This window comes from Corvus brachyrhynchos, unplaced genomic scaffold, assembly GCF_000691975.1.
Source record: "Corvus brachyrhynchos isolate BGI_N302 unplaced genomic scaffold, ASM69197v1 scaffold27, whole genome shotgun sequence".
NCBI classification, from domain to species: domain Eukaryota; kingdom Metazoa; phylum Chordata; class Aves; order Passeriformes; family Corvidae; genus Corvus; species Corvus brachyrhynchos.
The window spans coordinates 891,088-918,832 of record NW_008239139.1 but is presented as its reverse complement, the minus strand read 5'-3'; the positions used below and the strand labels follow the sequence as shown (position 1 = coordinate 918,832).

The window sequence follows — 27,745 nt, the reverse complement described above, 5'->3', positions numbered from 1 at the left end:
TTGATTGTTAATAGCCGGTTTAATTCCAAAGCTGCATCTCCTCTTTTCACCCAAGCAGCAGGCAGCTGACCCCATCAAATGCTGACCACCAGGTACTCGGCAAAGACATCAGTGGAGACAAAGCCAAGGGTCCAGCCAATCCTGCTGATAGAGGTCAGCTCTCAGCTGATACAGCAGTGTGGAGTGTAGCTAGGACATTTTCATCTACAGCTGCTCTTGTTTCAAGAGCCACGTCCCATTCTCTTTCATCCCACATACCCTACTCTTTGGGTGAGCCACCACAAGGAAACAGAGCCTGGTCTGAGGAGGGAAGCAGTGATGCACTGGCTTCACTCTTCTGCGGTGCCATTGATGATGTGCTTGAAGGAGAACGGAGAAAATTTGTACCCGGCTCCCACGTAGAACTTGTTCTGAAATTCCACCCTTGGGAGGAGCAGAGAGAGGCATCAGTGCTGCGTGTAGGCAGGACCTACAGCCAGCCAAGAGGCTGGAACATGGCACCCATGGGAAAAGGGGGGCCACAAGATGGGGGACTCTGAGCTCAGAGCACAGGCTGTTTATGGGAGCAGCAGTGAGACACAGGCAGCCCAGGGAGCAACCTGGCACACATCAGCTCTGACTTTCTATCAAGCCAGACTGGAAATGCTCATCACAAGGCCAATCAGCAGAACCTTGCCTGGTAACCTGCTTCTAGAAGCTCTGAGAGCTGGGGTAACCACCTGCTGGTTGCACACTGGTGGGAGACAAACACCTCCTCCTCCCTGCACAATAACAAGCGCCTCACCATGGTTTGCCTTGGCAGTGTTTAGGGTTTGTGGTGGGACATTATGTGGTGAAAAAGACCACAGCTTGGGGCTCAGGTAGGATGCTGAGTTAGGGTGGCAGTGAAGGGTGTTTTGTCACCTTGGTCTTGCTCACATGCTGATGTGTCTGTACTGCTGTCCTTGTCTGGACTGATGACCAGTTAAGGCAGACATGGGCTACCTTGGAACAGGTTTGCCACAAAGCCTAAGCAGCCTGAACTTGACTTGGGCTGACAACACAAGCACTGACCCAGGTTTTCATCAGGTTTGCACCCCAGCTGAAGTCTTGCTGCCCTCGGCAGCGGTCTTCTTAGATCCCTGGCTGGGATACACAGCCAGTGGAGTGGCTGTGCTGCCTTTGGGCCTGGTAACTCAGGTCAAGGTGGCCTCAGTGGCTCTGTGTGTTTACCAGGACAGAACTGCAGGTTGCCATTTGCCTCACATGCTCACAGCCACCACAGGTGCAGGAGGATACGCTGGTTGCTCCAGGAAGCAGGTGAGAGCAGGGACCTCTGAGCTCCCCTTGGAAGAGTCTCCCTCACTTCATTTGCCAAAGGCAACTGATGTTGCAATGCACTGGCACAGCACGTCTAACACTCGCTGATGGCCCCCCTTTTTCCACAGCCTGTTTCCTCCCAAAGACTGCTCTGGGAAAAGCTCCAGAGGACTGCCCCACGTACCAGTGCAGACGCAAGGCGTGCAGGAAGGCTGAGAGCCCCTCCATGACCAGCAGGATGGCTACTGTCAGCACTGCAAACGCTGCGAAGATGATGAAGATGGCGATGAGACCTGCCCAGCCGCTGCTGCTGAGCCCGTTGTGCATCACCATGGTCCAAAGGACCTCTGACAGCTCTGCAGAAGGAAAGAAAAGGAAAATAGTGCTGAGCAGCAGCTATGGACTAGGGACAGGCACAGCATGCAGTCTGCCAGCTCACCATTTTTCCCAGTTTGTAAGGCTGCAAAGGACTATGGTGGTTCTCCAGGCACAATACATAGGACCGCCCCTAGCTAAGCTTTTTAGTTGTTTGTTTTGTTTTATTTTATTTAGGTATCTGTCCTCCATGTAAAGCTAATGTGTATCAGCTTCCACTCAACTCCTACTAAGCTCATTTGTGTGCCAGGAAGTACAGCTCACCCCTGTCAATCCATGGCACACCACACCACAGCCCCCCGCTCCCCCCCTTGTCTGTTTTCCTTTTTTTGTGTGCTCAGTTCTTTAGGGCAGGTGCAACTCCTAGCCATAGGCATTACAGCAACATTAATAAAAAACATTTCAGAAAAACTAGAGACATTGAGAATCTAAGTTCCAGCCTGAGGCAATTTCCAGTATTTGAGCATCTGTTTTTATCACAAATCAAGACAAAAGACATTGAAATGCTGTACATTTCTCATGGAATGTGATGTTCCACTGAATGTTTCTAGGAAAAAACTCAGTGAAAATGACAAACTCCAGAAGCTCTTGAGCCAGACCTTTTCTTTCTTGTTTGCTGAACAAAATAAAAATAAGTGTTTCAAGTAATTTCGGCATTCATTTGCGTGCCCCAAGGCTACAGCAAGTGCCTCTTGGGAAAAGCAGCTGTGGCTCCCATACTGCCTTTACCTCCATGGGCTGGACTACACAAGTGGGCTGCACCTCCCACGTACCACACACCATGAGGACTGTTCCAGAGGGGTGGCTACAGAGCAGCACAGGAAAGGGGCCCCAGCCAGTGAATGCAGTCAGAGCGGCCAGGGATCACCTCTGAAAAATGAGATGCCCACCATGAAACACTTGGAGTGATCTAACCTGAAGCAAAACATCCTGACATACAAGTGTCCACAAATAGAAACTTGGATTTCATGAAGAAATTTGCAGGAATAGTCAAACACCAGCAGAAGCCGTGACCAGCATGGTGAGGAGACTGAAGGTGGACAATCACTCACGTGCGTGGGCCAAGCTCAGTGCCCAGAGCCGCAGGTAGGAGGCTGTGTTGGAGATGCAGCCAAGGCAGTATTCAATGGTGTGGATAGCTTGGTGGACAAATATGTCTCCAAAATTGAACTGAAACAATGTAAAACCAAGTAAGATTTATTAGTTCTCACTTCAGGGCTTCCTGGTTAACAGAGCAACACTGCACCCTAGGCTCTTCATACTCCTTGCTATGTCCTGAGCAACAAAAAGGTATTTCCCAGGAAAAGAGACTGCTCTGAAAAGTGTCAATTCTGTATGATCTTCCCATACATTCTCTCTTGAGAAATACATTTCCAGTGAAAACCAAATGTTTGGGGAACAGCTCATGTTCCACTCATGCGATTTCAAATCCTTAAATGTCAAGCCAGTTGCTGCCAATCTGTGATTTCTTATAGAGATAGAAATTCTTATGTAAAAGAGGGGCTTTCAGACTATCTGCCTGTGGGCATACACATTTTGGGAGATATCACTGAATAAGTGTATCTCATAATAATGAATAAGCAAATCTGTGAAGATCCCCTGTGGCTGTGAACAGCCAGCCTTATCCACACTCAATATTGTTGATACTCCCAACTGCTACAAATATTTTTGTCACTTTTTCCTCTGTTGCTTCATACTGTAGAAGCTCTTGACAATATCTGCCAAAGGAAGGATTGTCTCCCTAGTCAACACTTCTGGCTGCCAACTTCTAAATGCTCCTTTGCAATTTAGAGGAAGGAAAACTCAGCGACTCCTTGAAAAGGGTTGACCTTCTCTGGGTGCAATGTGGAAGTGAAACAACCACCCCCGAGGAAACAAAAGCTTGAGGTTTGTAAAAGCTTGAGGTTTACAAGAATGCCTGCCACCACCAGGCAAAACCAAAGGAAAAATTTAGAGGAATGAATTCATTGGAAGTTCAGACCCTATTCTGTCTGGAAACACAAACTGTTGCTACAGTGTGTGTTGATATCTTGTTAGAAAGAAGGGCTGGCAACTCTGCAAGAGTCTTCTGCTTGACTTTGTGTTTTCTACTATTGTGTCTGTATGAACAATTTTCTGTCCAAATTTTCTTACCTCTTCATCATCACCCTCATGTCCTTCATGGCCACCACTGTGGTCTCCCTGGGAAGCTTTCTTGGAGTGATTGGTCTCTGGGACATCTACCTCATTTTCATCTCCAGAGTTTCCTGAGATGGCTTGAGAATGGATCTTTCGGAAACAAAATGCAGTATGTTTGGTTGACACCAAAATGAAGAAGTCCATGGCACAGAACTCCCTCAATAACCTCATGGTGGCTAACACGTGAAGGATTCTATCATGAACACGAAGACAGTTTCAAAAATAGTCGGACATCATGGACCACAGAAATTGAATATTTCCGCCAAGCAGCCAATAATACCCAGATATTTTCCATCCTAGAGCACTTTCCAGTGGTTCCAACTATTTTGTAGCTAGTTTCTAGTGTCACAATGTTTGTTTCCACCACGAGAAGATCCATCACTTTTAGCAAATGAGAAAACTGAGGTACATTAAAGCTGATGATCTCAATTAGATGCGTGCAAATCAAAGGAATTAGTGTCAAGTGAAAGAGCAACAAAGCCTGAGAGGATCATGTGACTTGATGAAGGTCACACAATTCTTGGATACAGGCAGAAATAAAATTCAAAGCTCTTGATTCACTTTAAATTCACAAAAAACCTTGTAGCAACCTCTCTGCAATTATTATTTACAGGACTTTTCTAGAGACCTCAACAACCTGATCTAACAGTCCTATTATACAGCATAACCAAACAGAGACCTTATGGCTTCTGTCAGGTTCTGCCCTGTCACCCTTTATAGCTTCCAGCAGGTTTCATGGGAAAGGTCTCCTGACAACCCTTTGTTTGCTATTGCAGCAGTAATGATTGTCACACTCGCTTTGTCTTTGCTTTACCTGAATGTCAGCCTGGAAAACAGACTTTGCTGCAAACATATAAATCTAGGGGAACGTAGGATGTGATCAGACAGCTAACATATGAAAATTAGGAACAGAAGTATGGGGGCACAATAGGAGGTGGGGAAAACCTGTCAGATGTTGCTGGCATAAAAGCAGGAGATGGAGTCAGCCATGTCAAGCCTCCATCCAAATCCCAGAAGAATGACAAAATAAGAAATTACAGTGCAGAGGCAGGGCTGCAAATGTCTCCCAGGGACCTGGCTTTCAGTTATAGGTCAGAAGTGACTGGGTTGGAAAAGGTCAAGCAGCAAAACCAGCATCTCTTTCTTCAGATGGAAACATCTGTGCCCTATTAAAGGTACTCCAGGCACTAACTCTGACTATAAAGAGAAGTAAATCTTGACTGACAAGTAAAGTCCTGTTAGCGTAATAAAGGAGACAATTAATGAACAACTGCAAAACTGCAGCTGCCGCAGTGTGTGTTGAGAAGCTGTGGGCAAACCACAGAGCCCATGGGAAGGAGGGCTCTGTTAATGTGAAGGCAATCACTTAGGGCAGAAAGAACTTCTAGAAAGCAGGCAACAGCTTTTAAATCAAGCCTCTCCTTCATGCACCATTACTCTCTGCAAGGCCAGGACTTTCACAGATGCCCCATTTCTACAGAGCAGCAAACTGGTGGTTAGTGGAGATTGTGGACTGACAACTGAGGTCTTCTCCCTGTTTTGGCTTTATCAGCACTTCAATCTTTCTGAATCTTCTTTGGTTTTGGATAAAACAGGTGGAAGAGCTTGGTGTCAGCTTAACAAATAGGTTATGTCCTTGCTAGTGAAGCTCCTGATTCCAGGGAAATGTTTCCTTCACTGGAGATACTCAACTGTCTGGACACAAAGCTGAATAATGAGCTCTAGGGGACCCTGTTCAAGCAGGGAGTTTGGACCAGATGACCTCCAGTGATCCCTTCCAAATTTAGCCACTCTGTGATTCTAGTTTAGATGGTTCAGACATGTCCACACACGTCCTGTAGCGTGAAGCACACCTTGAAATTGTCAGAGAAAGCCTGAGACCAAAGAAAAGCAGAAATCGATCACTGCAAAGAGTTTTTGGGGTCTGTCACCTCAGCTTTGACTTTGCTGTTGTGAATCCCCCCTGACTGATCCACATCCCTTACCATGCGCTGCGCTTTCTGGTGGTTGGCTCGGAGGATGAAAGGTTTAATTAGGAGCATCCAGGGAACAGCAATCAGAGCAAATATGACCAAGAAACTCTGCACTTCTTTCTAAAAGACAAAGCAAAAAAACCCAAAAAGTTGCTTTACTTACCTTTAGCCAACTACATTTATGGTTAGAAACCTGAGTCCGTATAATGGTCATTTTTTAAATACAACAAATACAACTCCCTATTTGGCTGCATATCCTCTGCTTGCAAGAACATGAAAATAAATGTATAGTGCTTAAGGCTCCAGAAAGTATGTTCAGCTAGAGATGGTTGGAGACCTGGAGATGAAAGGCTTTCATGTCTTTCATGCTGAAAAGGGTTAATTTAGCAAAATCCAGTGTTACTGACTTGAATCTGGCTGCTCAGTGTTCCAAGTGAATGTCCTAACTGTGTGTGAGTCAGTCAGTCTGCCTTGCTTTGATCAGTGTAAAAACGCTGCAGTAAGAGTCAAGTCAATCAACTCTTGCTCTGGATTTACTCCACATCCGCAATTCCAGATGGGAATAGAATCCCCATCACTTAGGCTTGGTAAAAACACTGTCCCCACAGTATAAGGTGTGTTCTTACATCGCAGTATGGCACCCCTATTGCTGTCCTGACATAACTGTCTCTACTTTCAGAAAACAGCAACAGCAAAACAAAGAAAACCTTAAACTACAACTTCTGCATCTTTTTAAAGCTGGCTCAGCTCTCTGACCACATTATGGCTGGTCTCATACAATATTTTCATTCAGACTGTCCAGGCAGATGGCACATTCTGTTCCTGGTGGGGCAGGCAGACAGGAATATGAGAAAAAAATTGCCACCTTGGGAAAGCTTCGGGTTGTTACAAAGCATAATGTTATCTAAAGACTTTTTGAAGGCTGGGAAGACTGTGTTTTTCCAAACTCCCGTGAATCCTTACCATAGTTACTTGGAGCTGATCAGTCACTAACTCTGACTCACCAGCTGTCCCTAAAGCTGAGCTCATGTTGGAGGGCCCAGAGTGTGCAACTGTATAGGTATGGGTGCACACATGTGGCTGGATGCAGCACTTGCTTGCAGATTCTTCACTGATGCTGCTGATGTAAAGTCAATTAAAGAAAAAACCAAATCCATGTTCTGAGAATATAAATAGAGATGACTTTAAAACAAGTTTTTTCTTAGCGGAGCTTTTGTTGCTTGCTTTTTATTTTTTTAAAGTGAACTCCCAAGAGGAGTTATTTCTGACAAAAAGCTCCCAGAAAATCCTCTAGCTACTTCTACTTTTTTTAGGTGAAAACAGAAAGTATTAAAGCTTTCCAAAGATGAAATAGGAACTTGTCAAGAAAGGGAGATGTCTCTAGCATCGTGACCAGACTGCAGGACAGCATGCCTGCAATATCCAGCTTTGCATCTCTAGTCCCACTTCTTTGATTTCCTCCCCCAACAGTATCTTCAACCGCATCATTATTCTTGTAAGAATGACACTAGGAAAGAGATTTCCTCTGCATCAATGATTGATAGCTTCTCTCTCCTCCCTGTTGACAAGGCCAACACAAATACCAGAAGAATAAACTTTACTTCTGTGACTGACACTTGTGATTGAGCTTCTGAGACTGTTCCCCACATCTTTATGCCCACTCTCCACAACACCCACTGCACATACAAAACTACAGGGGATTCAAGCTGCTTGGGGTGATCCATACCTGATGCAGATACAATGGAGCATTTGAACTGTCACTGTAATTGAACAGAAACATGTTGATGAAGTGGATGAGGATGCTCGGTGCTCTCTGGGATGAGTGGACATCAAAATGACACCATTTGAAAATAATCATGAAGACCAGGTAGCCAAAAAGAGAGATAATAAAAATCATCTCTGGAATGAACTGAAGGACAATGTTTATGTATTTCCTGAAGTAGCTGGAAAGAATCAGGAAAGATAACTGCAATTAATACACTAGATATTAATACAAGTTTGCACCCAAGTCTAGCAGTACTGTACACTACTTAGTCTTTGGAAAATAACCTAACAAATATACAACTATCACTAGCCAAGAAAGAAGTCCATAATTACAGGCTTTATCAATGAAAGCCACTGTTTAAATACAAAAGCTCTATTATACTGATTCTCTTCAGATTTTGTTCTTGACCTACCAGTATCTCAGCACCCCAAAAGATTATTACACTGAAATAAAATCAAATTTTCAAAAAACAGCTGATTCACAAAGTTAAGCATTATATGCTGAGGAAGGTCAGAACCAGGTGTAGCATCAAGTCTGTAGGGTCCTCTCTGTCCTCTGCAAACCCTTTCTGTCCTTGAAGATCACTACATGCATTCCAGCTTTGGAGAGTCTCTCAACGTGATAGTGTCAGCCCTTCCGCTCTATCACCATTTTTTTATTTGTTGTCACAAAATATAGAGGCAGAGATACACGAACACACCCACAAATCCTGACCAAGGTCTGCTAAGCCAGGTAAAATGCACACGCACATGCTCTGCAAGATTTCAGTGTGCTTTGGTTTAGGCCAAAGAGCTTGTCTTTCAAGAGAAAAGTTGTCGATAGTGGGAGGTGCTGCATACTTTTAATTTAGTGTGCTTCAATATTTCTGCAGAATCGAGAATATAATGAAGTAAGTTAAAAACAGAGTTTACTGAAGAAAATATCTGCAATGTTATGGCTGGCCTTTGGACTTAGCACTGTATATCAACCATGGTGTAGCCAGTCAGTGTATGGGACATTTCTGCTCACACTGGGGAAAGGTCAAAGTTCAAATCATCAGTCCAAGATATGAGGCTTTCTCTGAATGGAAGACACCGGTTTAGTGACGAGGACTTGTGTGCTGCTGCAGCAACAGGCTTGGTGAAACAAACTTACATATGGTTGAAGAGACTGAGTACCACCCCAAAAATCATGTGCACAATCCCTATGACAACCGACATCTTCATTTTGTAGGAGTTCAGGAAAGTCAGCTTGTTTGTTGCAACATTCCAGATCTTTGGGTAAAGGAACAGGGAGAGAGAGTGAAGAACAAGATTTTCAGGTGTTTGATCAATAACAGTTTTGTGCAAGTTGTTGTTTTGACACCATCAATTTACTCCTACCAGTTCTAGTAAGAGGGTAGCAAGGCACAGAAATCTAGATGTTCCTTTTATTACTTTTCCCTCTGACAAGGTATTCATCTAAAAGGTATAAAGTATTAGCCTGGTTTAACAGAAGAAATAACCGGGATTTTAAATGATCCAATGACTTTGCTTCAGTCCTCCAGAAATCACTGCAAAGGCTGGTAGCAGAACCTAGATCTTTTCTGTGTCATATCCTGTCCTTAGGCTGAGTCATCTTCTTTAACAAAAGTGGAAGGGCATCAGAAATCCCTCCTGCTGCAACCAAAATTAGTTCCACCCTCACCAGAGAAGTACTGAGCATTTTCAAACTTTTTGTTTGAACAGAAAAAACTCTTCACAGCTCTTTGGCCGTGGAGATCAGTTTATTGCCTGCCTCTCTGTATTAACTTTTTAGTAATGTTAGGACATACAACCCTTCTCAGTCCTGCCTTTTTTATGCTACAGAGCTTTGGGTTTGCTTCTCCTCTCTTCTCAAACTTCCTAGACCCCAAAGTCTTCTGTCCTCAGAGACAGTAAGTAGGTACCACTTTTCAGACACTAAGCATAGCACCTGAAGAGAAAGGAGGAAGACAGGATTATTTGGAGGGTGAAACATTAGCCTTTGCATCTTCTCTGGATACCAAAGAGACTGCCTAGCTTCTTCCTCTCAGGGTGACTCTTTTTTTCCAAGATACACCCCAGTCATCCCACCAGGATTTGCAAAATGCAGTGAGCCATCCATCCATCAGGACAGATGACATGGATAACCTCTTCAGAGAGGGCCACACAGAGGCTGGTGCTTCCAGTCCACCCCTTCCCTGCCAGCACTTGTTCAGCCATTCTTCCCTCCCAGCCAGGACTTTCACCCTCTTGAACAGGGAGAAGCCTGGTTGGAAGAGGTAGTCTAGGTCAGCCTAAATTAGAGAAGTGTCAGGGCAACATGCAGAAAACTCAGCTGCTTCTGACAGGATTTCCTGAACCAGACTGCCCACATCCTGGGCAGAGCTTTAGAGCTGGGTTTAAAAAAAACTGGTTATGAGGACCATGTCTTTGAGAATCAGGGGAAGACAGAGTTTCTTTGGATGACCAGTTGAAATGAGAGCCCATCCAGCAGGGATGGAGGTTACTTGACTAATACGAAGATTGAAACTGGAAAGCTTGATGTTAAAAACTACGTTTCAACACATGGTAATGACAGAACAACAAGAAAAAGGGCAATAGGACATAGAGAAGAAAATGTGGCTAAAAGTTAAATAATACTGGCATTTACTTCACATTCCATACCATAAGTAGACTGTATGAAATTTGGAAGTTTGCCTTCAAACTGGTGAGGTATCTCTGGAATGGGTTAAGTACTCAAGTAAGGAAACAGAGTCCAGTAGACAGGAGGTAGAAAAGAGACTGTAGCACAAGACCACTCTCCAGGAAAATCGAACTTCCTTCCTGCTTACCACTTTACTACTGCCTGTGCAGACCTGTCGGCAATATATTAATTGCTAATTGCTAAAGAGAAGCATCAGAGGGACTGATGAGTGGGAGGGGCAGTGGTGGCTAATGAAGTTGTATATTGAGTAGCGTGGGACCTGAGCACGATGTAAACGGCATGGAGTAAGGGGTGGAATGTGCTGGTTTTGCCAGGGGTAGTTATTTTTCTTCACGGTGGATAGTATAGGGCTGTATTTTGTATTTGTACTAAACACAGGGTTGATAGTATAAAGATGTTTTTGTTATTGCTGAGCAGGGCTTACACTGAGGCCTTTTCTGCTGGCTGGTGAGGAATTCGGGGGTGCCTGGGAGATTGGGAGGAGACACAGGTGGGACAGGTGACCCCAACTAGCCAAAGGGATAGTCCAGACCATGTGACATCATGCTCACTGTATAAAATGGGGGAAAGAAGGAGGAAGGAGGGATATTTGGAGTGATGGTGTTTGTCTTCCAAGTCACCATTATGTGTGAGGGGACCCTGCTCTCCTGAAGATGCCTGAACTCCTGCCTGCCCATGGGATGAGATTACTTAATTTCTTGTTTTGCTTTGCTTGTGTGCACAGCTTTTGCTTTCCCTGGTAAACTGTCTTTATCTCAACCCAGGAGTTTTCCAGCTTTTACCCTTCCAATTCTCTCCCTGATCCCACTGGTGGGGGAGCGAGCAAGGGGCTGCGTGGGGCTTGGCTGCTGGCCACACAAACCATGTAAGGAACAGATAAAGAGCATGAAGTTGAAAAGCACAGCTTCAGGAGAGAGCACAGGGAGCTACTGATGTACCTGACATGTAGAAACAGGATTGAAATACAAATTATCTTAGAGCAATTTAATTTAATTACCGGATCTATTCCAAATGGATATGGATTTCCAGAGTAGACTCCTGGGACTGCTGGATCCAGCTGCAACACTGTATTGTCTAGAAGCACATCCTTACTACAAGAGAAAAGGGAAATGACCTTTGCAGCTTAATCTCTCCGTCGAAGCCCCTGGTATATTTATGTGAGGTGTGCTGAGGACTACCACAGGATATCTGTAGCTGACTCCAGCCTTTCTGTGACCTGTTATCCTGCACTTGTGTGCATGTAAATGGGCCCCACACAATGACAGCCTCCCTCACACTGATAATTCTCTAGGCATCGGTCCTGGACACCTGCAGATTTTTATGCACATCAGTGCCTGAACAAACAGGCGTGTTCCCAGGGACTCTACATTTCCATTTCAATAGTGAGTTCCTCTGTGTGTGTCAGACAAAACCTCTGATTCATTCATGACCGCATCCACAGCAGGGAGTCCTTCCCTTCCCCACACAGGCAGTCTCTCTGTCCAAGCCTACATGCTCCATTTGGTGTTTTTACATCATTCCTACATTTAGCACTTACTTCCAAGTGTTATTTTTAAACATGGGGATGATATGCCAGGAAGAGCCAAAGAAGTTGAACGATTTGGAGAAGCAGTCATTGTAGATGAAGCCAGTGTACATGGAGAATATGCCCATGAGCAGGATCAGGTAGCGCCCGCTGAAAAAGGTGTTCCAGATCTGCAGGGGGAGAAGGCAGTGCCAGTGACCAAAGTACCTGCAGGTCCATCAGTTGGTGGGCCTCAACCAACAGTAGACTTGATTGGCCCTCTGTGTATAAGTAGGCAGAACTGCCAAATCTCTGCCTCGCAGGTATCTTTGAATGATCTCCCCTCAGCCTTTGGGAGGCTGCATGTCTCTCCTTTATCAAATGGGGCTGATGAGCCTTTCCCTATGCTGATAGGCTGCACCAGCTCCCTGGAACTCACCTCATTAGTGCTTTTCTGGGCCAGAAGGCTCTTCTCATTAATGACCATCCAGAGAGCGAAGCCCAGCATGACAGCGCCATGGCCACAGTCCCCAAACATCACCGCAAACAGGAAGGGGAAAGTAATGATAGTGTAGGGAGCTGCAGGAGGGAAAGGTCGAGAAGTTCAGCTCCCCCTAAACAAAAACGCCTCATCAGAGAAGCAGTCTGCCCCAACAGGCCATTCCTTATAGGTACTGCCCTTAAAGGCCTCCTCAATCCCTCCCTTACACACCAGGCAGTCACATCTAGTGCAGAACAAGCTTTACCATCACAAAGACTGTTCAGTTGTACCTTCCTTGCAGTTTTATCCTTTGTTTCTTGTCTCGCCATAATAAACACATGTGTAAATAGCTGCATTCTGTTTTGCAACAGAAAAAATGTGTTTGAAGTTTACTACCATATTTCTCAACCTGCTCAGCCTCAAAAATCTGAGTTAATCTGGCCCTTTCCCACGGGCCCCCATTTCTAGGTTTCAATTAATTCTCAGTGGTCTCTCTGAGATCCTCTACCACCGTTTCACACTTTTATCAGGTCCTTTAGGACTTCTTTGCCTCTATACAGTGAGCTCAACTTCCATTTCCCTTATGAGCTTAGTTCTCTTCCTCAGAACTGCTACCTCACCATTTGTTCCCCGTCTTGTATTTGTGTAGTTCATTATTTCCATCACAATCATTCACTGAAGACCAACAGCCAAATTCTTTGCCTGAGAAAATCCATGCCCATACACCAATCAGTTCCGACACAGTTCAGATTTCTCAGTCAGCACTGGGTACATCTAGTGAGAGAGCTCAAAGGCTTCACTTAGGCTCATGCAAACCAGATGCACATAGCTGAGCATTTCTCACCTGGGTTCATCTCTCTGTAGTTGCCCACACCGTATGCATCCACGATGTTCTGAAACCCAGCTGTGAACTTGTTGGTCCTATTGAAGGTGGGTGGTGCCATCCTGGTGTGTATGGCAGTGAGGATGGGGGCAATCGTGGAGCCACTGCGCTCCTGCAAACCCAGTGACAAGGACAGGCACAGAGTGGATAGGAGAGAAGAATTGGCCCCACGATACCACTTCTGGCTCGTGGGTCTGTCACAAACCTGCTAAGATTTAATGCTGATCTTAAGCTCCCTCAAAAGATGGAACACCAAACAACCATGAAACAACCTGGACTTGAAACAGCAAAGGGAGTCCCACATTAAGATAACAGACAAGTCTGAACATAAGCTCAACATATAAACAATTCAGTGTGGGTGAGAGCTTCAAGGACCCAAAATGCTGCTCTCTTACCATTCCTTGATGGAGAGCTCTTTTTATCCGGTCAGCATCAGCCACTGGGAACCAGATCTCTGCAATGACACACTGCTGGGTGACGTCGATGTTACAGCAATTCAGGATGTGGTAGATGGCCTTGATTTTCTTCACCTTGATGCCCCAGGACCACAAGTTGGCTGCTGCCTCGTGCAGCAGGCGTTGGCGGTGGGACTCGGTTTGTGTTATCACCTGTAAGCACAACACAGGGCAACACTTGATAGGGAAGCACAGGGGGCACTCAGTAGTTAATTGGGGAGGGCAGATGGAAGAGGGTTGATGAAAAGGAACTATTTGTATGAATGTGTGGGTTATCCTGGGGAGCAGCACGTGCAGGTGTGGACACAGGATCGCTCGACACCAGGTGCACAGTGCTGCTCACCAAGGACTCTCCCTGCATGGTCCTGAGTCACTGCAAGTGTAGAGGAGACCACTGGAAGTTACTGAGCTGTGGCATTGGCTCCCTACCCAGTTGCTTACTGGCTGGCCACATCTCACCATGTGCTCCCAAGCTGCCATTTCCTGCAGGCAGCTCTGTGCCACGAACTTGGGGCATATCATCCCCATGAGAAGAGCTACAGCTCATGGTCTTGGGACCTCCATGCATCATGTGGCCACCACAGTGCTGCTGTATAACAATGGAGATAATGAGATAATGTGTCAGGAGGATAACCTGTGTGGTCTGCCACACTGTTTCAGACAGGACCAATATCTGGGCAGGTCCCACTTGCAGGGTTGAGTCCTCAGTAAAACCACTGCCACTTACTGTGTTTAAATCCTCAATCCTTGTGTTGACTCCGTCAAGCATTTCTCGGCGCTCGGTGGCAGACTCTGGGCAGGGATAGACTGTGGCACGAAATCTAGCCTCAGTAAGAGAGAATTGACAAACACCAGTTATTTGACTGAGTTTTCTTCCTCCCTACTCTTCTCAGCTCAAAGGCAGGCAAACTGGACTTCATTCCTGAGCCAGTAGTATGCCCAGTATACTCTTCTCACATACTATAAAGTTGCACTTGATCTCGTGGAAAGGTGCAAATAGGTACATTTATCCCTTGACGAGAATAAGGATCCCTTCACCTCTTCTAGATGAAAAACCCTCCTTGTCTTAGCTCATACACAGTACCTGATGTCTTACAGTGGTCAGCACTAACACGTAGGCACGTCCCTTCTATCCACAAGCTGTTCGAACTGCGATGAGACTCAACAAAAACCCACCCTGGCGAAGGCAGCCTCTCACTAACACAGTAGCCAACAGATGTCCCTCTTGCACTGAGGCTGGAAAAATACCGTGTCCCTGTATCTGCACTACCCTCCTGCAGGCACTGGGAGAAGGCATCGGCTGAGCTACTGCTGTACTGCAAGCAAACGCCCTTTGTGCGAGGAGGCTGCATAAGTAAATAAGCCTGTAAAAACAAACAAACAAGCAAGCAAGCAAACAAAGAAAAGGACTGTATTTCCAGGATAAAACAGGAGAACGACTGAATGCTTCTGGTCCACCTGTTTGGCTAGACACCTTGGGGAAAAGGGAAGGATGGGTGAAGGGTTTTAAACATCTGAGAGCAATATCTGTTACGTCAGCTTAGATAAATCAGTATAAATGCTTTTGTAAGTGTACCCTCAAGGTTCTGTTTGGGACATTCAGCAGGTTTATTTAGTGTGGTATAAGAAGGACTAATGTGGGATTCTAACATGTGAGTAAAGGTCTTAGCTCCAAGCAGGTACTGCTTCAGCTATAGCATGGAACTCGACCTTGTCTAGTACAGCTGCAGGTCACCCTGGTGTGAAGGTGCTTCCACCAGCGCAGCACACTGCAGTGTTGTACAGGCACAGTATGATCCCAGTACAGACCATTAGAAATGAGTTGCATGTCTCTCTGAGAAGCGTGCAGCTACCTGTCCTGACTGCAAAGCAAGTCCCAGGGTATCTTCATGCACGACAGCAGGCACAAGGAGTTCCCCCTGGGACCTCACAGGCCACAGGGTGCACTGCTGCTGCTCTCCACCTGCAAGCCTGAACTGAGCTGAGATTCTGTAGTAACTAAAACAGCAGAGATCCCTCCTTTTTTTTCCTGCTTGGCTTGTTCAGTGATATCTAGTGCATGTGCCACCCCTGCCACTTTGATACTGCCCATCAGATCTGCAGGAAGAGATCTGTCCTCTTTGCAGAGCGGAGATCTCCTGGCCCTGACCTAAGGCAACACATTTCCACCATCCTGCCATGGATACACTGAGTTAGCGTTGCTAAAGGGCTGTCTTTCCGCACGTGAGATGAATTAAAAGATGATGTAACAGGGTCAGAGGGGTCTATCCCTCCTTAAGAGACAAAAACGTGCAGGCTCTGTGTACAGATAAGCATCATACTCTGGCTTTGTCTGAGCGCAGGATATTTCACCACCTGCTCTACAAAATCAGTTCCAGCACACATACAAGTGAGGACAGTTGCAAATTGAACAAAACATGCTGCAGTTTCCTAGAGATCAGCCCAGAGCTGTGTGTAATGACAGCATGTGCTCTTCAGCTAAACTTCCCTTTCCAGAACTGAATTTCTCCTCACTCAACACCTGGTGTTCATTTCCAAAGGTTATTCACCCTACCTAATTATTTCCATCTTCTTATTCTTCACAGCTCTTAGTTCATCTTTAATAAGGATTTTTAATCAAACTTGAAAGCTCATTCCTCCATGCTGTACAGTTCCCCCATTCCCAATAACGTTATTGCAGCAGTGCTGCTTTGATCTTTTAACAGCCATTTTGCATACTGAGTATCAGCTTTGCCCTAATGGCACAGACATCTCTGAAAGCTCCAGGAGAATTCAGCAGGGAATCCTTACATTGATAAACCCAGTTTAGTATTCACATTAGTACTGAGGCAGCCGCAAGAAAAGGAGGAAGAAAAAAATTCTTACATTTTCCTCCTTCCTGCTCCCTCTACACCTTTCACTAATAAATTTGTGCATGGACTTAATGCTCATGAAATTGGCAGACTAATGTTACCAATTAGAGTCAAGCAGGGACTACAAGCGTAACCTGAGGCACACAGCTCTGCAAACAAATCTTAGCCTGCCTTGCAGGAGGCTGGCTTAGACCAGTCCCATGATTTTTGCAGGATATTTACTTGTCATGAATGATGACTTAGTGCTAAGCAGAAATGTCCTGCTGGGGCTGCATTGACACTGCCATCTGCTTTAGGTATAGTCAACCCTGCCTTAAAGGTGGACCAGGCTAAAATGTCTTGGCCTGGGTACCAGGGACGGCTGATGGCCCACAGAGCACAAAAGGAGTGTCAGGGGATGAATACATTTAGAAACCTGCCACTCAGTAAAATGTCCGTGTATATGTGCACATTGGCAACCAAAACATTTGAAAGGAAGAAGGAACATAAGGGATGACTTCATTAGCACTGCAAAGGGTGTCCTGTGGATTTGTCTTTGGTAGGGGTATTTTCCTTCAGTTACAAGGGCCTGAGAGAAACCAGTCTAAGTTCCTTTAAGGGAACCTATCACCACATCTGCAACACTGGCTCCTAGAAACTTTGCATGTCACAACCTCCCTGCAGGGATCTGCTCACATTTCCAGCACTGCCTGATGCCTTGCTGCAGAGGGTTGTGCCTATGGTTTGGGTGATTTCGGTGTCAATCAACAATGAATATGTTGACAGGCATTGTACTGTGTATTCTTTTACTCCCAATCCCAGAAAAAAAGTCTTGGGCTTTTGACTGCAGGGAATTTTAAATGCTGCAGGGGAAAAAAAAAATTTACATCTAAAATGAAGAACTTTCAGCACTCTGTGGGCAACCCCATTCAGCTCTAAATGTATGGCCTGGCAACTTGCAAGGCCATCAGCACAGGGGAAAATCCAGTGGGAAGCATTCAGCACCAGCAACTGCCCATAAAAAAGGGGAGAAGGGTTCTGAACAGCATCTAAAAAGCAGGCAAAGAAATGAGACTTAAGAAGGACATGGGCCTGCTGAAGCAAGTTCAAAGGAGAAGAATGAAGATGATCAGAGGGATGAAGCACCTCTGCTATGAGGAAAGGCTGAGAAAATTGGGGTTGCTCAGGCTGGAGAAGCAAAGGCTCCAGGGAGACCTTACCACAACCTTCCAATACCTAAAGAGGCCTACAAGAAAGCTGGAGAGGGACTTTTTACAAGAGCATATAGTGATAGGACAGAGGGGGGATGGCTTTAAAGTGAAAGAGGGTATGTTTAGGTTGAATATTAGGAAGAAATTCTTTACTGTGAGGGTGGTGAGGCACTGGCACCAGTTGCCACAGAGAAGTTGTGGACACCCCATCCTTGGCAGTGTTCAAGGCCAGGCTGGATGGGGCCTTGAGCAACCCCGTCTAATGGAAAGTGTCCCTGCCCATGGCAGGGGAGTTGGAATGAAATGATCTTTAAGGTCCCTTCCAACCCAAACCATTCTATGATTCTATTATGTGCAGGAAATTGTAATCCAGGAAGAGAATGAGACTTGCTGAACACTCAAAGACCACTGGCAGCAGCAGACTGATCCTGCACAGTGGCTATGGCAGAACTCACTGCATGTCTGAGGTTCACGATCAGAAATCAGTGACTGAGAGCTAGGAGTCTTCCCTCAGCTGTCCATGACTGCTTTATAGACAGATGCCCACCTCAGGAGGGCTGAATTGCTCTCTGGATGGGCATTGCCCTCCACTGCCCTTAGAAGGTATCCTGGAGGGCCCCATCTCCAGTGCAGGAATTGCTCACAGACCCCAGGGTTCTGTCACTTCTTGGGACTGAAGTCACTCATGCCAGCTGGATGAAAGATCTACCCGCTTTTATTCTGATTAAAGGCAGGATGTAAGGAAAGATCTGCCCTGAGCATGGATGTCAGAGAAGAGCAATTGCTCACCCTCTCCCTGCGGCTCTTGGTGGGCCCTGCCTGGCTGAGGGGCTACACCTGAAATGGGTTTGGTGGCAGCAGACAGATCCTCTCATCAAATCTGATTTACACTGCAACAAAGCTCATCGGTCATCAGTGTTATGAAAGAGTAACAAAATATTCAACCTGAATTATCTTTTCAAGATGCTTAACAGGGTGGAAACAAGTCAGGTTGTATGAAGCGTTCATTTCTCTCCTGGGCTCTGTCTCTGATTACACAGATATTGCTCAAAGGCCTTGGGAAAGGATTGAATAAACTACAGCATCAACTTTTTACGAAGAAGTGCAGGAAGGCTTGAGAGCAAGTTGAGGACTACCATGTTCCCAGTCTTCAAGTTAGGGCCCCTGATTTTCAGGGGAAGAGTGCTGAGTATTTTTTAAACAAAAGTCCCTTGTAGATGTTCCAAGTGAAAAACCTAGCAACTGAAGCTCTCAAGAGCTGTGTGTCACTTTGGAAAACGTAGGATCTCGAGTTCCACGTGACAAGGTGATGGATGTCTTTCATGATTAGGAGCAGCAGAGCCGAGGAGCAGAAGAGAGGTTGGTTGCAGAGCTGACAGCTAGAGAGCTGGAGATCTGATCTCTAGCTCCAAATTCAGCCAGCCTGGGCTGCCAGGAATCATCTCTATGGGAGTCACTGTGGCTTTGCCACAGGCCTGCCTTACCCATCACAAATCTTCTTGATTTTTTGTTTAAGCTGCTCTCCTTGATAGAAGATAATGAACACGTTCTTCTTCACCTCTTCTCTCTGCAACACACAATTCAAGCAGAATTTAACACACCCAGAGTCCAGTGCAGAAAAGTCAGTGGGTTGTTTTTATCCCCCAGCCCCAGTTTCCCATCAGCAGTGTTTTCCCCAGATGCTCTTTCAGAAAACAGGCATGGGCAGCAGCTCTGGGTTATGTGGGAGGGAGCAAGGTGGAGCAGAGGGGACAGAGTTCCACTGGGGCACAGGGCTCCAGAGGCACCCCAGAGACACCAAGGGGAATCAACCCTCCATGGCTAATTCTGGGTGGGGGCAGCCACAGTCCACTTTCATGGTGGTCCCTGTAATACAGCTGCCCTGGGAGGCCCCACATGCATCTTGACAGCCAGGAGAAGGAAACCACCTCAATAGTGGCAAAAGGGGAAAGCAGTGTCAAAGAATCTTCTCCCATCCTCCAACTTTCCCACCTTTCCCCTAGAGGCTGCCCTCAGACACCGAGCTCTGGAGAGGCAGCCAGTGCTGCAGCATGGTCCAGGGCACCAGCTTTGTGTCTGCAGGTCACAAGCATCCACACAGGGCAGAGGAAAGCAAAACCAGGTTGGTACCTACCGTCACAGGGTCCTCCATGGGGGTGTCCATTTCCGTGTACCTCAGGTAGATGTTCCCCCTGCAGGCTCGCCACAGTAAACGCTCAAAGGGGATCATCCTTTCCCTCTTTATTACCCCTGCTGTGAATCTGAGCAGAGTTACAGGATAAATAAATTATGAGCCCATTCTAGGCCTTTTAGGACCTGCAGGACACATGATTTCACAATCCCTTGTTTTCTGGTCTGTGCTAGCCAAGGCTCTGCTGCTGCAGCAGACATTTCTAGGAAAAACTTCCCTGCTCAAGCCTGGCTTTTATCTCAATCTACTGACTTTATCCTAGTGTTCTCTCTTTAAAAAAAACTTTCCTAGATCAACAGGTGAAGGAGAAGAGACAATTCTGGCTAGAAATGGAGGAATGGAGAGATGCTTAAAGTCACACAAACAGAGAGTGCCTGAATGGCAGAGGCTGGAGGTAGAAATATTGAAGTGGTGGTTTATCTTTACTCTCCTGTTTTCCTTTTCTGAGAAACATCAGACTGCAGCCCAATGCAATACCATGGCTGTTTCTGTGGTTAGATATCCATCCATGAGGACCAGGCTGGTAGCCAGATGCCTGAGTCCAGAAGTCATGGGTGAGATGCCTTAAGACAGCGATTTTCAGTCAATACCTACTAAGGGATCACTGGAATTGGTGGCCTGGAAGTAGAAGTCCATTTGTCCTACTGACCCATAACCTGACCATAGTTTTGATGATAACTTCTGAGGACAGTCACTCTCTCATCTTCATGGAACACCCTCTGCTAAGAAGCTGAAGGATGCTGTGCCAGTGTCACAGCAATGCAGCACAGGTGGGAAGCATGGCCAAGCTGGAGGCCATCACCAATACACACCCCAGCTTGGCAGCTGCAGCTGCAGGAGTGCTTCTCAGCTCCAGCAGTCCAGATGTGTCTTCACTGAAGAAATCATCTGGCAGATTGGTTTCTGCCTGGAAAACATTAATTTTAAAAAACACTCTTCAGCATTGCCAGTTTGAAAACTATTTTCCCATTTTTCTCCTAATATTTTTTCCCCAAAGGTAGCTTTCCACAGAGATTTAGACCAAAGGAAAAACAAGAAAAGTAACTATATCTTAGGAATGGAAAAGCATAAATGCTATTTTCAAAGAGATCTGGGAGCCCAATTTTTGAGCCCCACTGACTCACGGAGCACTCCGGGCTCCAAAATGAGTGAGGTGTTTTTGCAAACCTCATAATGGCTTGTGGTAAAGACCTCTAAAAGCAACATACACCAAATGAAAGTACAAGTATTTTTAAGAGCCTTCCACATCTCTTTTGGAAGAGTCAAGAGGCCTCTCACCTCAAAGAAGTCCTGGGTTTTCTTCAGCAGATGTTTGAGCTCCGTCAGCTCAAGGAAGTTCTGTTTCAGTGTTTGCTGGTTCTGGTTGGCTTCCAGCAGCTCGGCTTCAAGTTTCTCCAGCACTGTCTGTTCAGGGTCCAAGCACATCCAGAAAAACTCTGAAGCACATATTGGCCCTTTCCCAAGCTGATACCAAATCTCAAACAACAGTTTTCATTTTTTTCAAGGGAGAATAGAGAAATATTCAATGAACACTTCAAAAAACACTTTTTGTTAGAAGATACTCATCAATGCATCATTTTTTTTTCCATTGCAAACATTCCCTGCTGGCTGTGTTGTCCTCTTCTGGCACTGGAGATCTGATGCCCCTGACTCAAGCACAGGCAGGTAAGGTGGGTGTGTGCTGTTGGCGTCTCAGCCTGTCTGGGCATCTCTGTTCCTTGCAGACATCTCAGACCCCAGGCTGACTGGCTGTTAGTTTACTGACTACAAAAGCTACCTACAACATGGCCATTAGCTTAGGTTCATTAGCTATAGGCCAAAACTTAGGTGATGATGTGGGGCCAGGAACACACCAGGAAACCAAATTGCTTGTGAAGCTGAAGCCCTTGGAAAGCTTGATTTTCCTTTCTAGTCACCTACATACACAGCATTTTAAAATTACCCTGTCAGTAAACTTAGCTTCCAGCTGGGCTAGAATAAAGCATCCCTTGCACATCCAAGGGCAAGGCCCAAGTGTTTGTGTCAGGTCCCAGTATCACAACCGTGCTCCCAGCAGGACAGACAGTCCTGGTTTTTCATGCAGTGAAGTTGGTTCTCTTCAGCTCTCCTGGTAAAACACCAAACCCCTTCTAATTCTCTCCTATAGGATGATGGGGGCATTCTATGAGAGTGATACTTTTAATATAATACGTTAATATGTGGGACCAGAGGAATGTTTCACAGGGGATGGTAAAAAGCCTGGGATCCTTTAGGAACCTGTAGCAGGACTAGCCTCAAGCTAAGTGCTGAGGCAGCAGCTCGAGGAGCACCTCCTCAGGCAGGGAGGGTTGTGCCAGCCTCAGGCACCAGATCCTTCCTTGCAGGGGAGGGCTCTGTTGAGCACATTACACAGACAACCTGGTGCACAGCCCTTCTCTCTCCTGGCTCCACTCCAAATTCTGTACCTCCATATCAATCATTTCCCGAGGCAGGGGGGTCTCTGGGTACTTTTCTCCTTTGACTATCTCAACGTTATCTTCCATCTCATTTTCCAGAAAACCTGCAAGGAAAGGGTACAGAAGTCTCAGCACAGAATCACCCCTGCTGCATCATCCTGGTCACCAGCTTGTTGCTCAGCGAGGACTGAGGCCTCCCATGGCGGTGTGACAAGATTGAGTGATGTATGAGGGCCATCATCCCAGCACACACACACAGCCACCATGGAATGAACACCCCCAGCCTCCCTTCTCAGTGAAGAAGCTGTTTCTTTTGAAGCAACAGTACCCACTCCCAAGTGGGCTGCCCTCAGCCCTGGCACAAGTGGCCACCATGGCCCCCTTTATTTGGGGCAGTGAGTAAGGCATGCAGAAAGATCAGGTTCCACTGCTGTGCCCAACAATGGCAAGTGCTGCCACTGTGGCTCCAGCAGGCACCAGTGTTGTGGTGGGGAGAGTGCAGAGCTCCCAGGACACACATCCACAGGACAGTGGGAATCACGAGCTCTGCTGCTTGGATTTTAAGGACTTACCCGCAGACTGAAGCCCTTGGCCACAAGAAGTGTGTGCCAACAGCTGGTGTGCTGGTGTAAGGGTCAGGTTATCTGGATTAGCCTCCTGCCCAGCCCCAGATTTACCTTGTGATTTTATAAAAGCTAATTAACCTCCTTTCAGTTCAGTTAACCATTTTCAAAACAGGGGCAACAATTTATTGCCCATATGGGGTGAAGTGGTAATTAGCTGACGCATGGAAAACATTTCCAGGGACTCAGATGAAAACATCACCATTTTGCCACTAATTCTGCTCCCCAGTGTGAGAGCACTTAAAGAAATAAATCCCACACCACCAGTTGGCAGGAAGCCAATTGCATTTGACAAGCGTTTACTTACGCAGGATTCTCTCCAAGGATTCGCACCTTCTCACTTCATTCACAAACTTTCTCTGGAAGCTGTTGACATTCACATTCAGCTAAAAACAGGAGGGAAAACAAGCCTGGGGCTGAAGGCTGCATGCTGCTGCGCTCATTTTTAACACCAGCAGAGAACCAGAGTGCCTTTGGTGCGGATGGCAAACACCACTCTGTCTGAGAGCGTCCTACTGGCAGGGCAATACCGTGAGCTCCCTCGTGGCCAAGGACATGGTGGCCTTCCACACAACCTTGCTGTGACAGCAAGAGTCACAGAGGGGTCCTCAATGGAAACACCTGCTGTGTCCTGGTGATGCAAAGAACTGTTCTAAGGTTGTGCAGAGGGCGTGCAGAGCACCAGATGGGACTCAGGGATGGGTTGAGTCTCAGCATCATCTTTGGGTTTCAGACCAGCCTTGGGGAAGTCCCGCTCTCACCATGGATTTTTTGGCCTTCCTACAGGGGCATCTTTCCTAAGTGCTTTGAAGGAAGGACAAGCACACCCCGGGGCACATCTCTAACAGCTCAGCATGCCAGCCAGGGACTACTCACGTCTCTGAACTGGACCAGCCCCAGCTCCCCCAGCTCAGCCACGCAGCAGTAGGCAGCCTCCACCTGCAGGAAGAGCTGCTTCAGGCTCATCTCCTCACTCCGGAAGACGGAGGCCATCTCACCCGTTCTCCTCTGACCTGGAAGGCCCTGGCAGTCTCTGTGGCAGCAGCACGGTCTTCCTTGCCCAGGCAGGTGCAGGAAGGTGCCAAGCTCTGCAGGAACATTGGGGTCACCGAGTCAAAGTGCTGGAATATAACCCAGTGCTGCTCATCACATCCTCCAAAAGGATTTCTTCACCTTCTAAGATCCTCCTTGAACCCACAGGAGGCTTCATCCCACCAGAGCAGTGGTAGATGATATGGTATGTGTGTGCCACAGGGAAAGGGGGAAGTCACCGGTCTCCTCTGACAAGTGATGAGCAAATACCCTGCTCTGTTCTCTGCTGGACCTAAACACTTCAGACCACTGCACTCAGGCTCTTTATTTGGCTTTTGGGTGCTGTGATTGGAAAGGATTCGATTTCTCTTTGCCTTAAACACACAGACCGCCCCCCCCCCAAAAAAAAAAATCATTTCACCTTGCAATTAGACAAGAGAAAGAGGCCTGACTGGTTCTTTATCACTTCCATGGATAGTATGAACATTGCAAACCCATCTGGAGCGTGTTACATGGGCGTGGGGAGAAGAGCAGACTATTTTCTTTAAATTAAAACAACCTTTAAGAATTCAGAATAATTTTCTCCCCATAAAGGACTGTTTTCAAAATGAGATACATGAAATAACATGCGTTGCACAAAATTTCCTCTCATCTCTGTGCTTCTTATTATTTACTTTGAATAACCTGAACATAGAAATTGTCTTTAGTTGTTCTCACACAAAATTAACTGATCAGCATGTACAAACACAGTAATTATCTTTTTCCAGAGAAAAACATGCAAGTGGATACACTTCTTGCATGCATTTAATTCTGTAGCAAGCCTATATTTTATAAATAGCAAAATAAAATCCCTTTATAACCTCACTTCTACTTGTTGACAAGGGTAGAAAGTTAATTGTCTTTAACCCCTTCTGTCTCTATGAACCTTGTCTTTCAGCATTTTTTTTATAAATTGTGGATTCTATGAATTCTCTTTATAACATAGAAAAGGTTTATCTTAAATATAAGAGAAGCATTTCACAAAATAATAAAGGCTTGTTTAACAGGAGCATGATAGTCACAGGTCTGTGTTTGCTCAAATATCCTGGGAGGCTTCCTTCTCCTACTCTCTGTACCCATTCACTTGAGAATTTAAGATGCTGAAAATACAATGTATGATAGCTAATAGCTTGTTCAAAGAAAACATCATGTGCCAGCTTAAATGGATTGAGTAAGTATATGCATTTTAAATTTGGTTGGATATTTTTCAGCAAACTGTATTTTTCACAGGAAAAGGAGACAAAAGGTGCAAGAGACTCTCACCATGCACGCAAAGAAAATCTGAGGTAAATCTGATTTTCAAAAAGTTTAAAAGATCATCAAAATGTCCAATCTTAATTTCTTTAGACTGAACAGTGTGAAGAAACTATAATCTAAAGCAGTTTGTATTTCTAAACCTGCAGTTAGCTTGCATTAAAAAAAAAAAAAAGCTAAGAATTTATAGAACAAAACTCAAAATATTTAGAAATATCTTAATTAAGCTGCTTCAAACCATTCAAAGCCAGGGTTCTACTTTTCCTTGGTAATCAGTCAGTGAAAACCCCAAAAGCTCACTTTCATTTTGATTTGGAATGAGAGGGATATCTACTGCAAGGAAGGCAGAGCTTTCACCCCTCAACCATTCCTACAGATGCAGGAGGCTTGCCCAAAAGCACCTGCTGGCCAGCAATGCCTCTGTCGAAATCACCTCCCCCCTTCTCTCCTCTCCCTCGTCCCCAGTTTTTGCTGTGGCAGGAAAGCAGCTAATTGAGAACTGCCTCACGCGTTCCCCCGCCGCTATTTCCATGGAAATGCATTAAAGCGGGCCGGCTTTGGGCAGGGCAGATCCCGGTGCCGCGAGGAGCTGGGCAGAAGGTGCAGGAGCTGTCACTGGGGGTTACCTGTCGGCCACCGCGCTCCTTTCCGCCAGCCCCTCTCCGCAGGGGAGGCGAGCTGTCCCCTGGCTCGCCCGCTGTCCGTCCGCAGGTGACAATGACAGCAGGGCTCTGCAGTGGCGCCGGGAGGGGAGGGCAGCCCTGGCCAAATGTCCCGTCCCGCACAGGGCACGGCAGACCTTTGCTTTTAAGGTCAGAACTGGTCTGGACCAGAGAAGGGAAACCTCTTCTGTCCCAGAACAGCCCCCGGGTGGACCGGGCCGGACCGAACGCTTTCTGGCTGGGTCGCCACCTCTGCGCCGGGGCTGTGCCAGGTGCCAGGCGTGTTGTGGCAGCACGCGGCTTGTTGGGACTGACAACAGATGGGAGAACCTGGCTGTCACCGCCCCGGCCACCCGAAGGGAGCGAGAGCCTTTGGGAGCCGCCGTGCGCGGAGCGCTATCAGACCCCGGCGAAGGGAGGGAGAGCCTTTGGGAGCCGCCGTGCGCGGAGCGCTATCAGCCCCTGGCACCTCATTCGCCCGCTCTGCGTGGAGGATCGGCCGCCAGGGAGCTGGAAAAAACTTCTGCGCTGTTTCTCGCTGGTTTTTCCTCGCCGAAAGCAGTCTGGGAAAGGACAGGGAAACAATGGGAGATTAATGATTTTCCTGCCGCGAGGGGACGGGCAGAGCGATAGAGCAAGGAGAGGGCTGGGAGAGCAGGGCTCTGTTAACCAGGGGCAGCGCTGACAGGGAACTTGATTCCCACCCTTTGACATAACAAATGCTGGGGAGGAAAAGGGGCTTCATAGACTTTCTGCCACTTCAGCTGCTAAAGCAAGGGCTCCAGAGAGAAATCTGGCCCGTCATAAAACCAATGGCTTATCTGCCACTGAGGTAGAGGAGGCAGGGTTTCACCCTGATGAAAAGTCTGGCTGGGACACTGCTAAATCTAGCACCCAGAAGAAAAATTTCCTCTCAAAAGAAGAACTAATGAAAATGCATGGCTATATCCAAATTGTAAAGTACCCCTAAATAAATGCTTTCTCAGACCTGTTCTTTTGGAGGTTCCCAGTAATCCCGGCCCAACGAGACAAAGGGTATAGTTAGTCCATGGGAGCACTGCCAAAAAATGAGCAATAGCAGAGGGTTTCCCAGCAGAGGGGTTTTCTATTCAAAGGGACAGAGTGGCCCCACTTCGCAAGGTTGGCTTTGGTGAGAGGGGTCCTGCTGCTTGCTCAAGTCCGGCTGTCTCAAGCTATGTGACCCAAAAAGGAGATACTAAAATTACAAGGAAATTTTGACAAGTGGGCCTAAAGCTTACATCTTGCTCAGTAAACCACACAGATGAACTGGCTGTAGGGCTCCCTGGGCTCCCACCCGCTTTGGCTGCTCTGTGCTTCTCCTGCACCAGCCACTGCCCATGGTCAGCTCTGCCTTCTCTATCAGTGCTACCACAGCAAGGGAGTAAAGGCTGATCAAAGTCAGCACCTTCTGCTGGGAAATTGGAAATTTCCTTGACGAGGCAGACGTGAAGTCACTGCCACTGACCATGTGAATGCCGTGCAGGGCTGTGGAGAAGCTGGGGTGGCAAAGGAAGGACTTTGCCTTCCAGCCCTTGCTGTGATACTAAACAACAGGAGTCCTCACTCAGTTCCAAACTGGTGCATATTGACACAACAAAATGAAACAGCTTCTCAGGCTACTCCCCTCACCTCTGAACCACAGCACATTCTTCCCCCTGCGTTCATATGAAGACACCAGGGTTTGCTTCCTCTTTGCTCCTTTGCTGCTCTTACTCAGCCCTACAGTTTCACACAGCTACTCCCCTACAAGCTGTTGGGGCTGGGGGAGCAGAAGGGGTCCCCAAAGCACATTTAATTGCCAAAGGAAGCTGCACGAAGCCAGTTGCTCCATCCCATTAGCTGAGAAGT

At 46.6% G+C, this 27,745-nt stretch overlaps 1 protein-coding gene across 1 annotated transcript; it reads right to left on the bottom strand.

Annotated features, from left to right (window-relative positions):
* On the bottom strand, positions 1-26,263 carry ATP6V0A4 (ATPase H+ transporting V0 subunit a4). The gene is made up of 21 exons (XM_008638103.2): positions 25,841-26,263; positions 23,766-23,977; positions 23,197-23,275; positions 22,276-22,370; positions 21,110-21,235; positions 20,644-20,738; positions 19,775-19,901; positions 19,125-19,207; positions 14,326-14,419; positions 13,539-13,751; positions 13,105-13,255; positions 12,219-12,358; positions 11,813-11,970; positions 11,273-11,366; positions 8,725-8,843; positions 7,552-7,768; positions 5,838-5,945; positions 3,808-3,942; positions 2,727-2,844; positions 1,484-1,655; positions 1-423 (listed from the first exon to the last, which is right to left on the bottom strand). The coding sequence occupies exons 2-21, from the start codon at positions 23,880-23,882 to the stop codon at positions 330-332; spliced, it is 2,535 nt and encodes an 844-aa protein (XP_008636325.1). The 5' UTR covers positions 23,883-23,977; positions 25,841-26,263; the 3' UTR covers positions 1-329.
* Between the last annotated feature and the right edge of the window lie 1,482 nt (positions 26,264-27,745).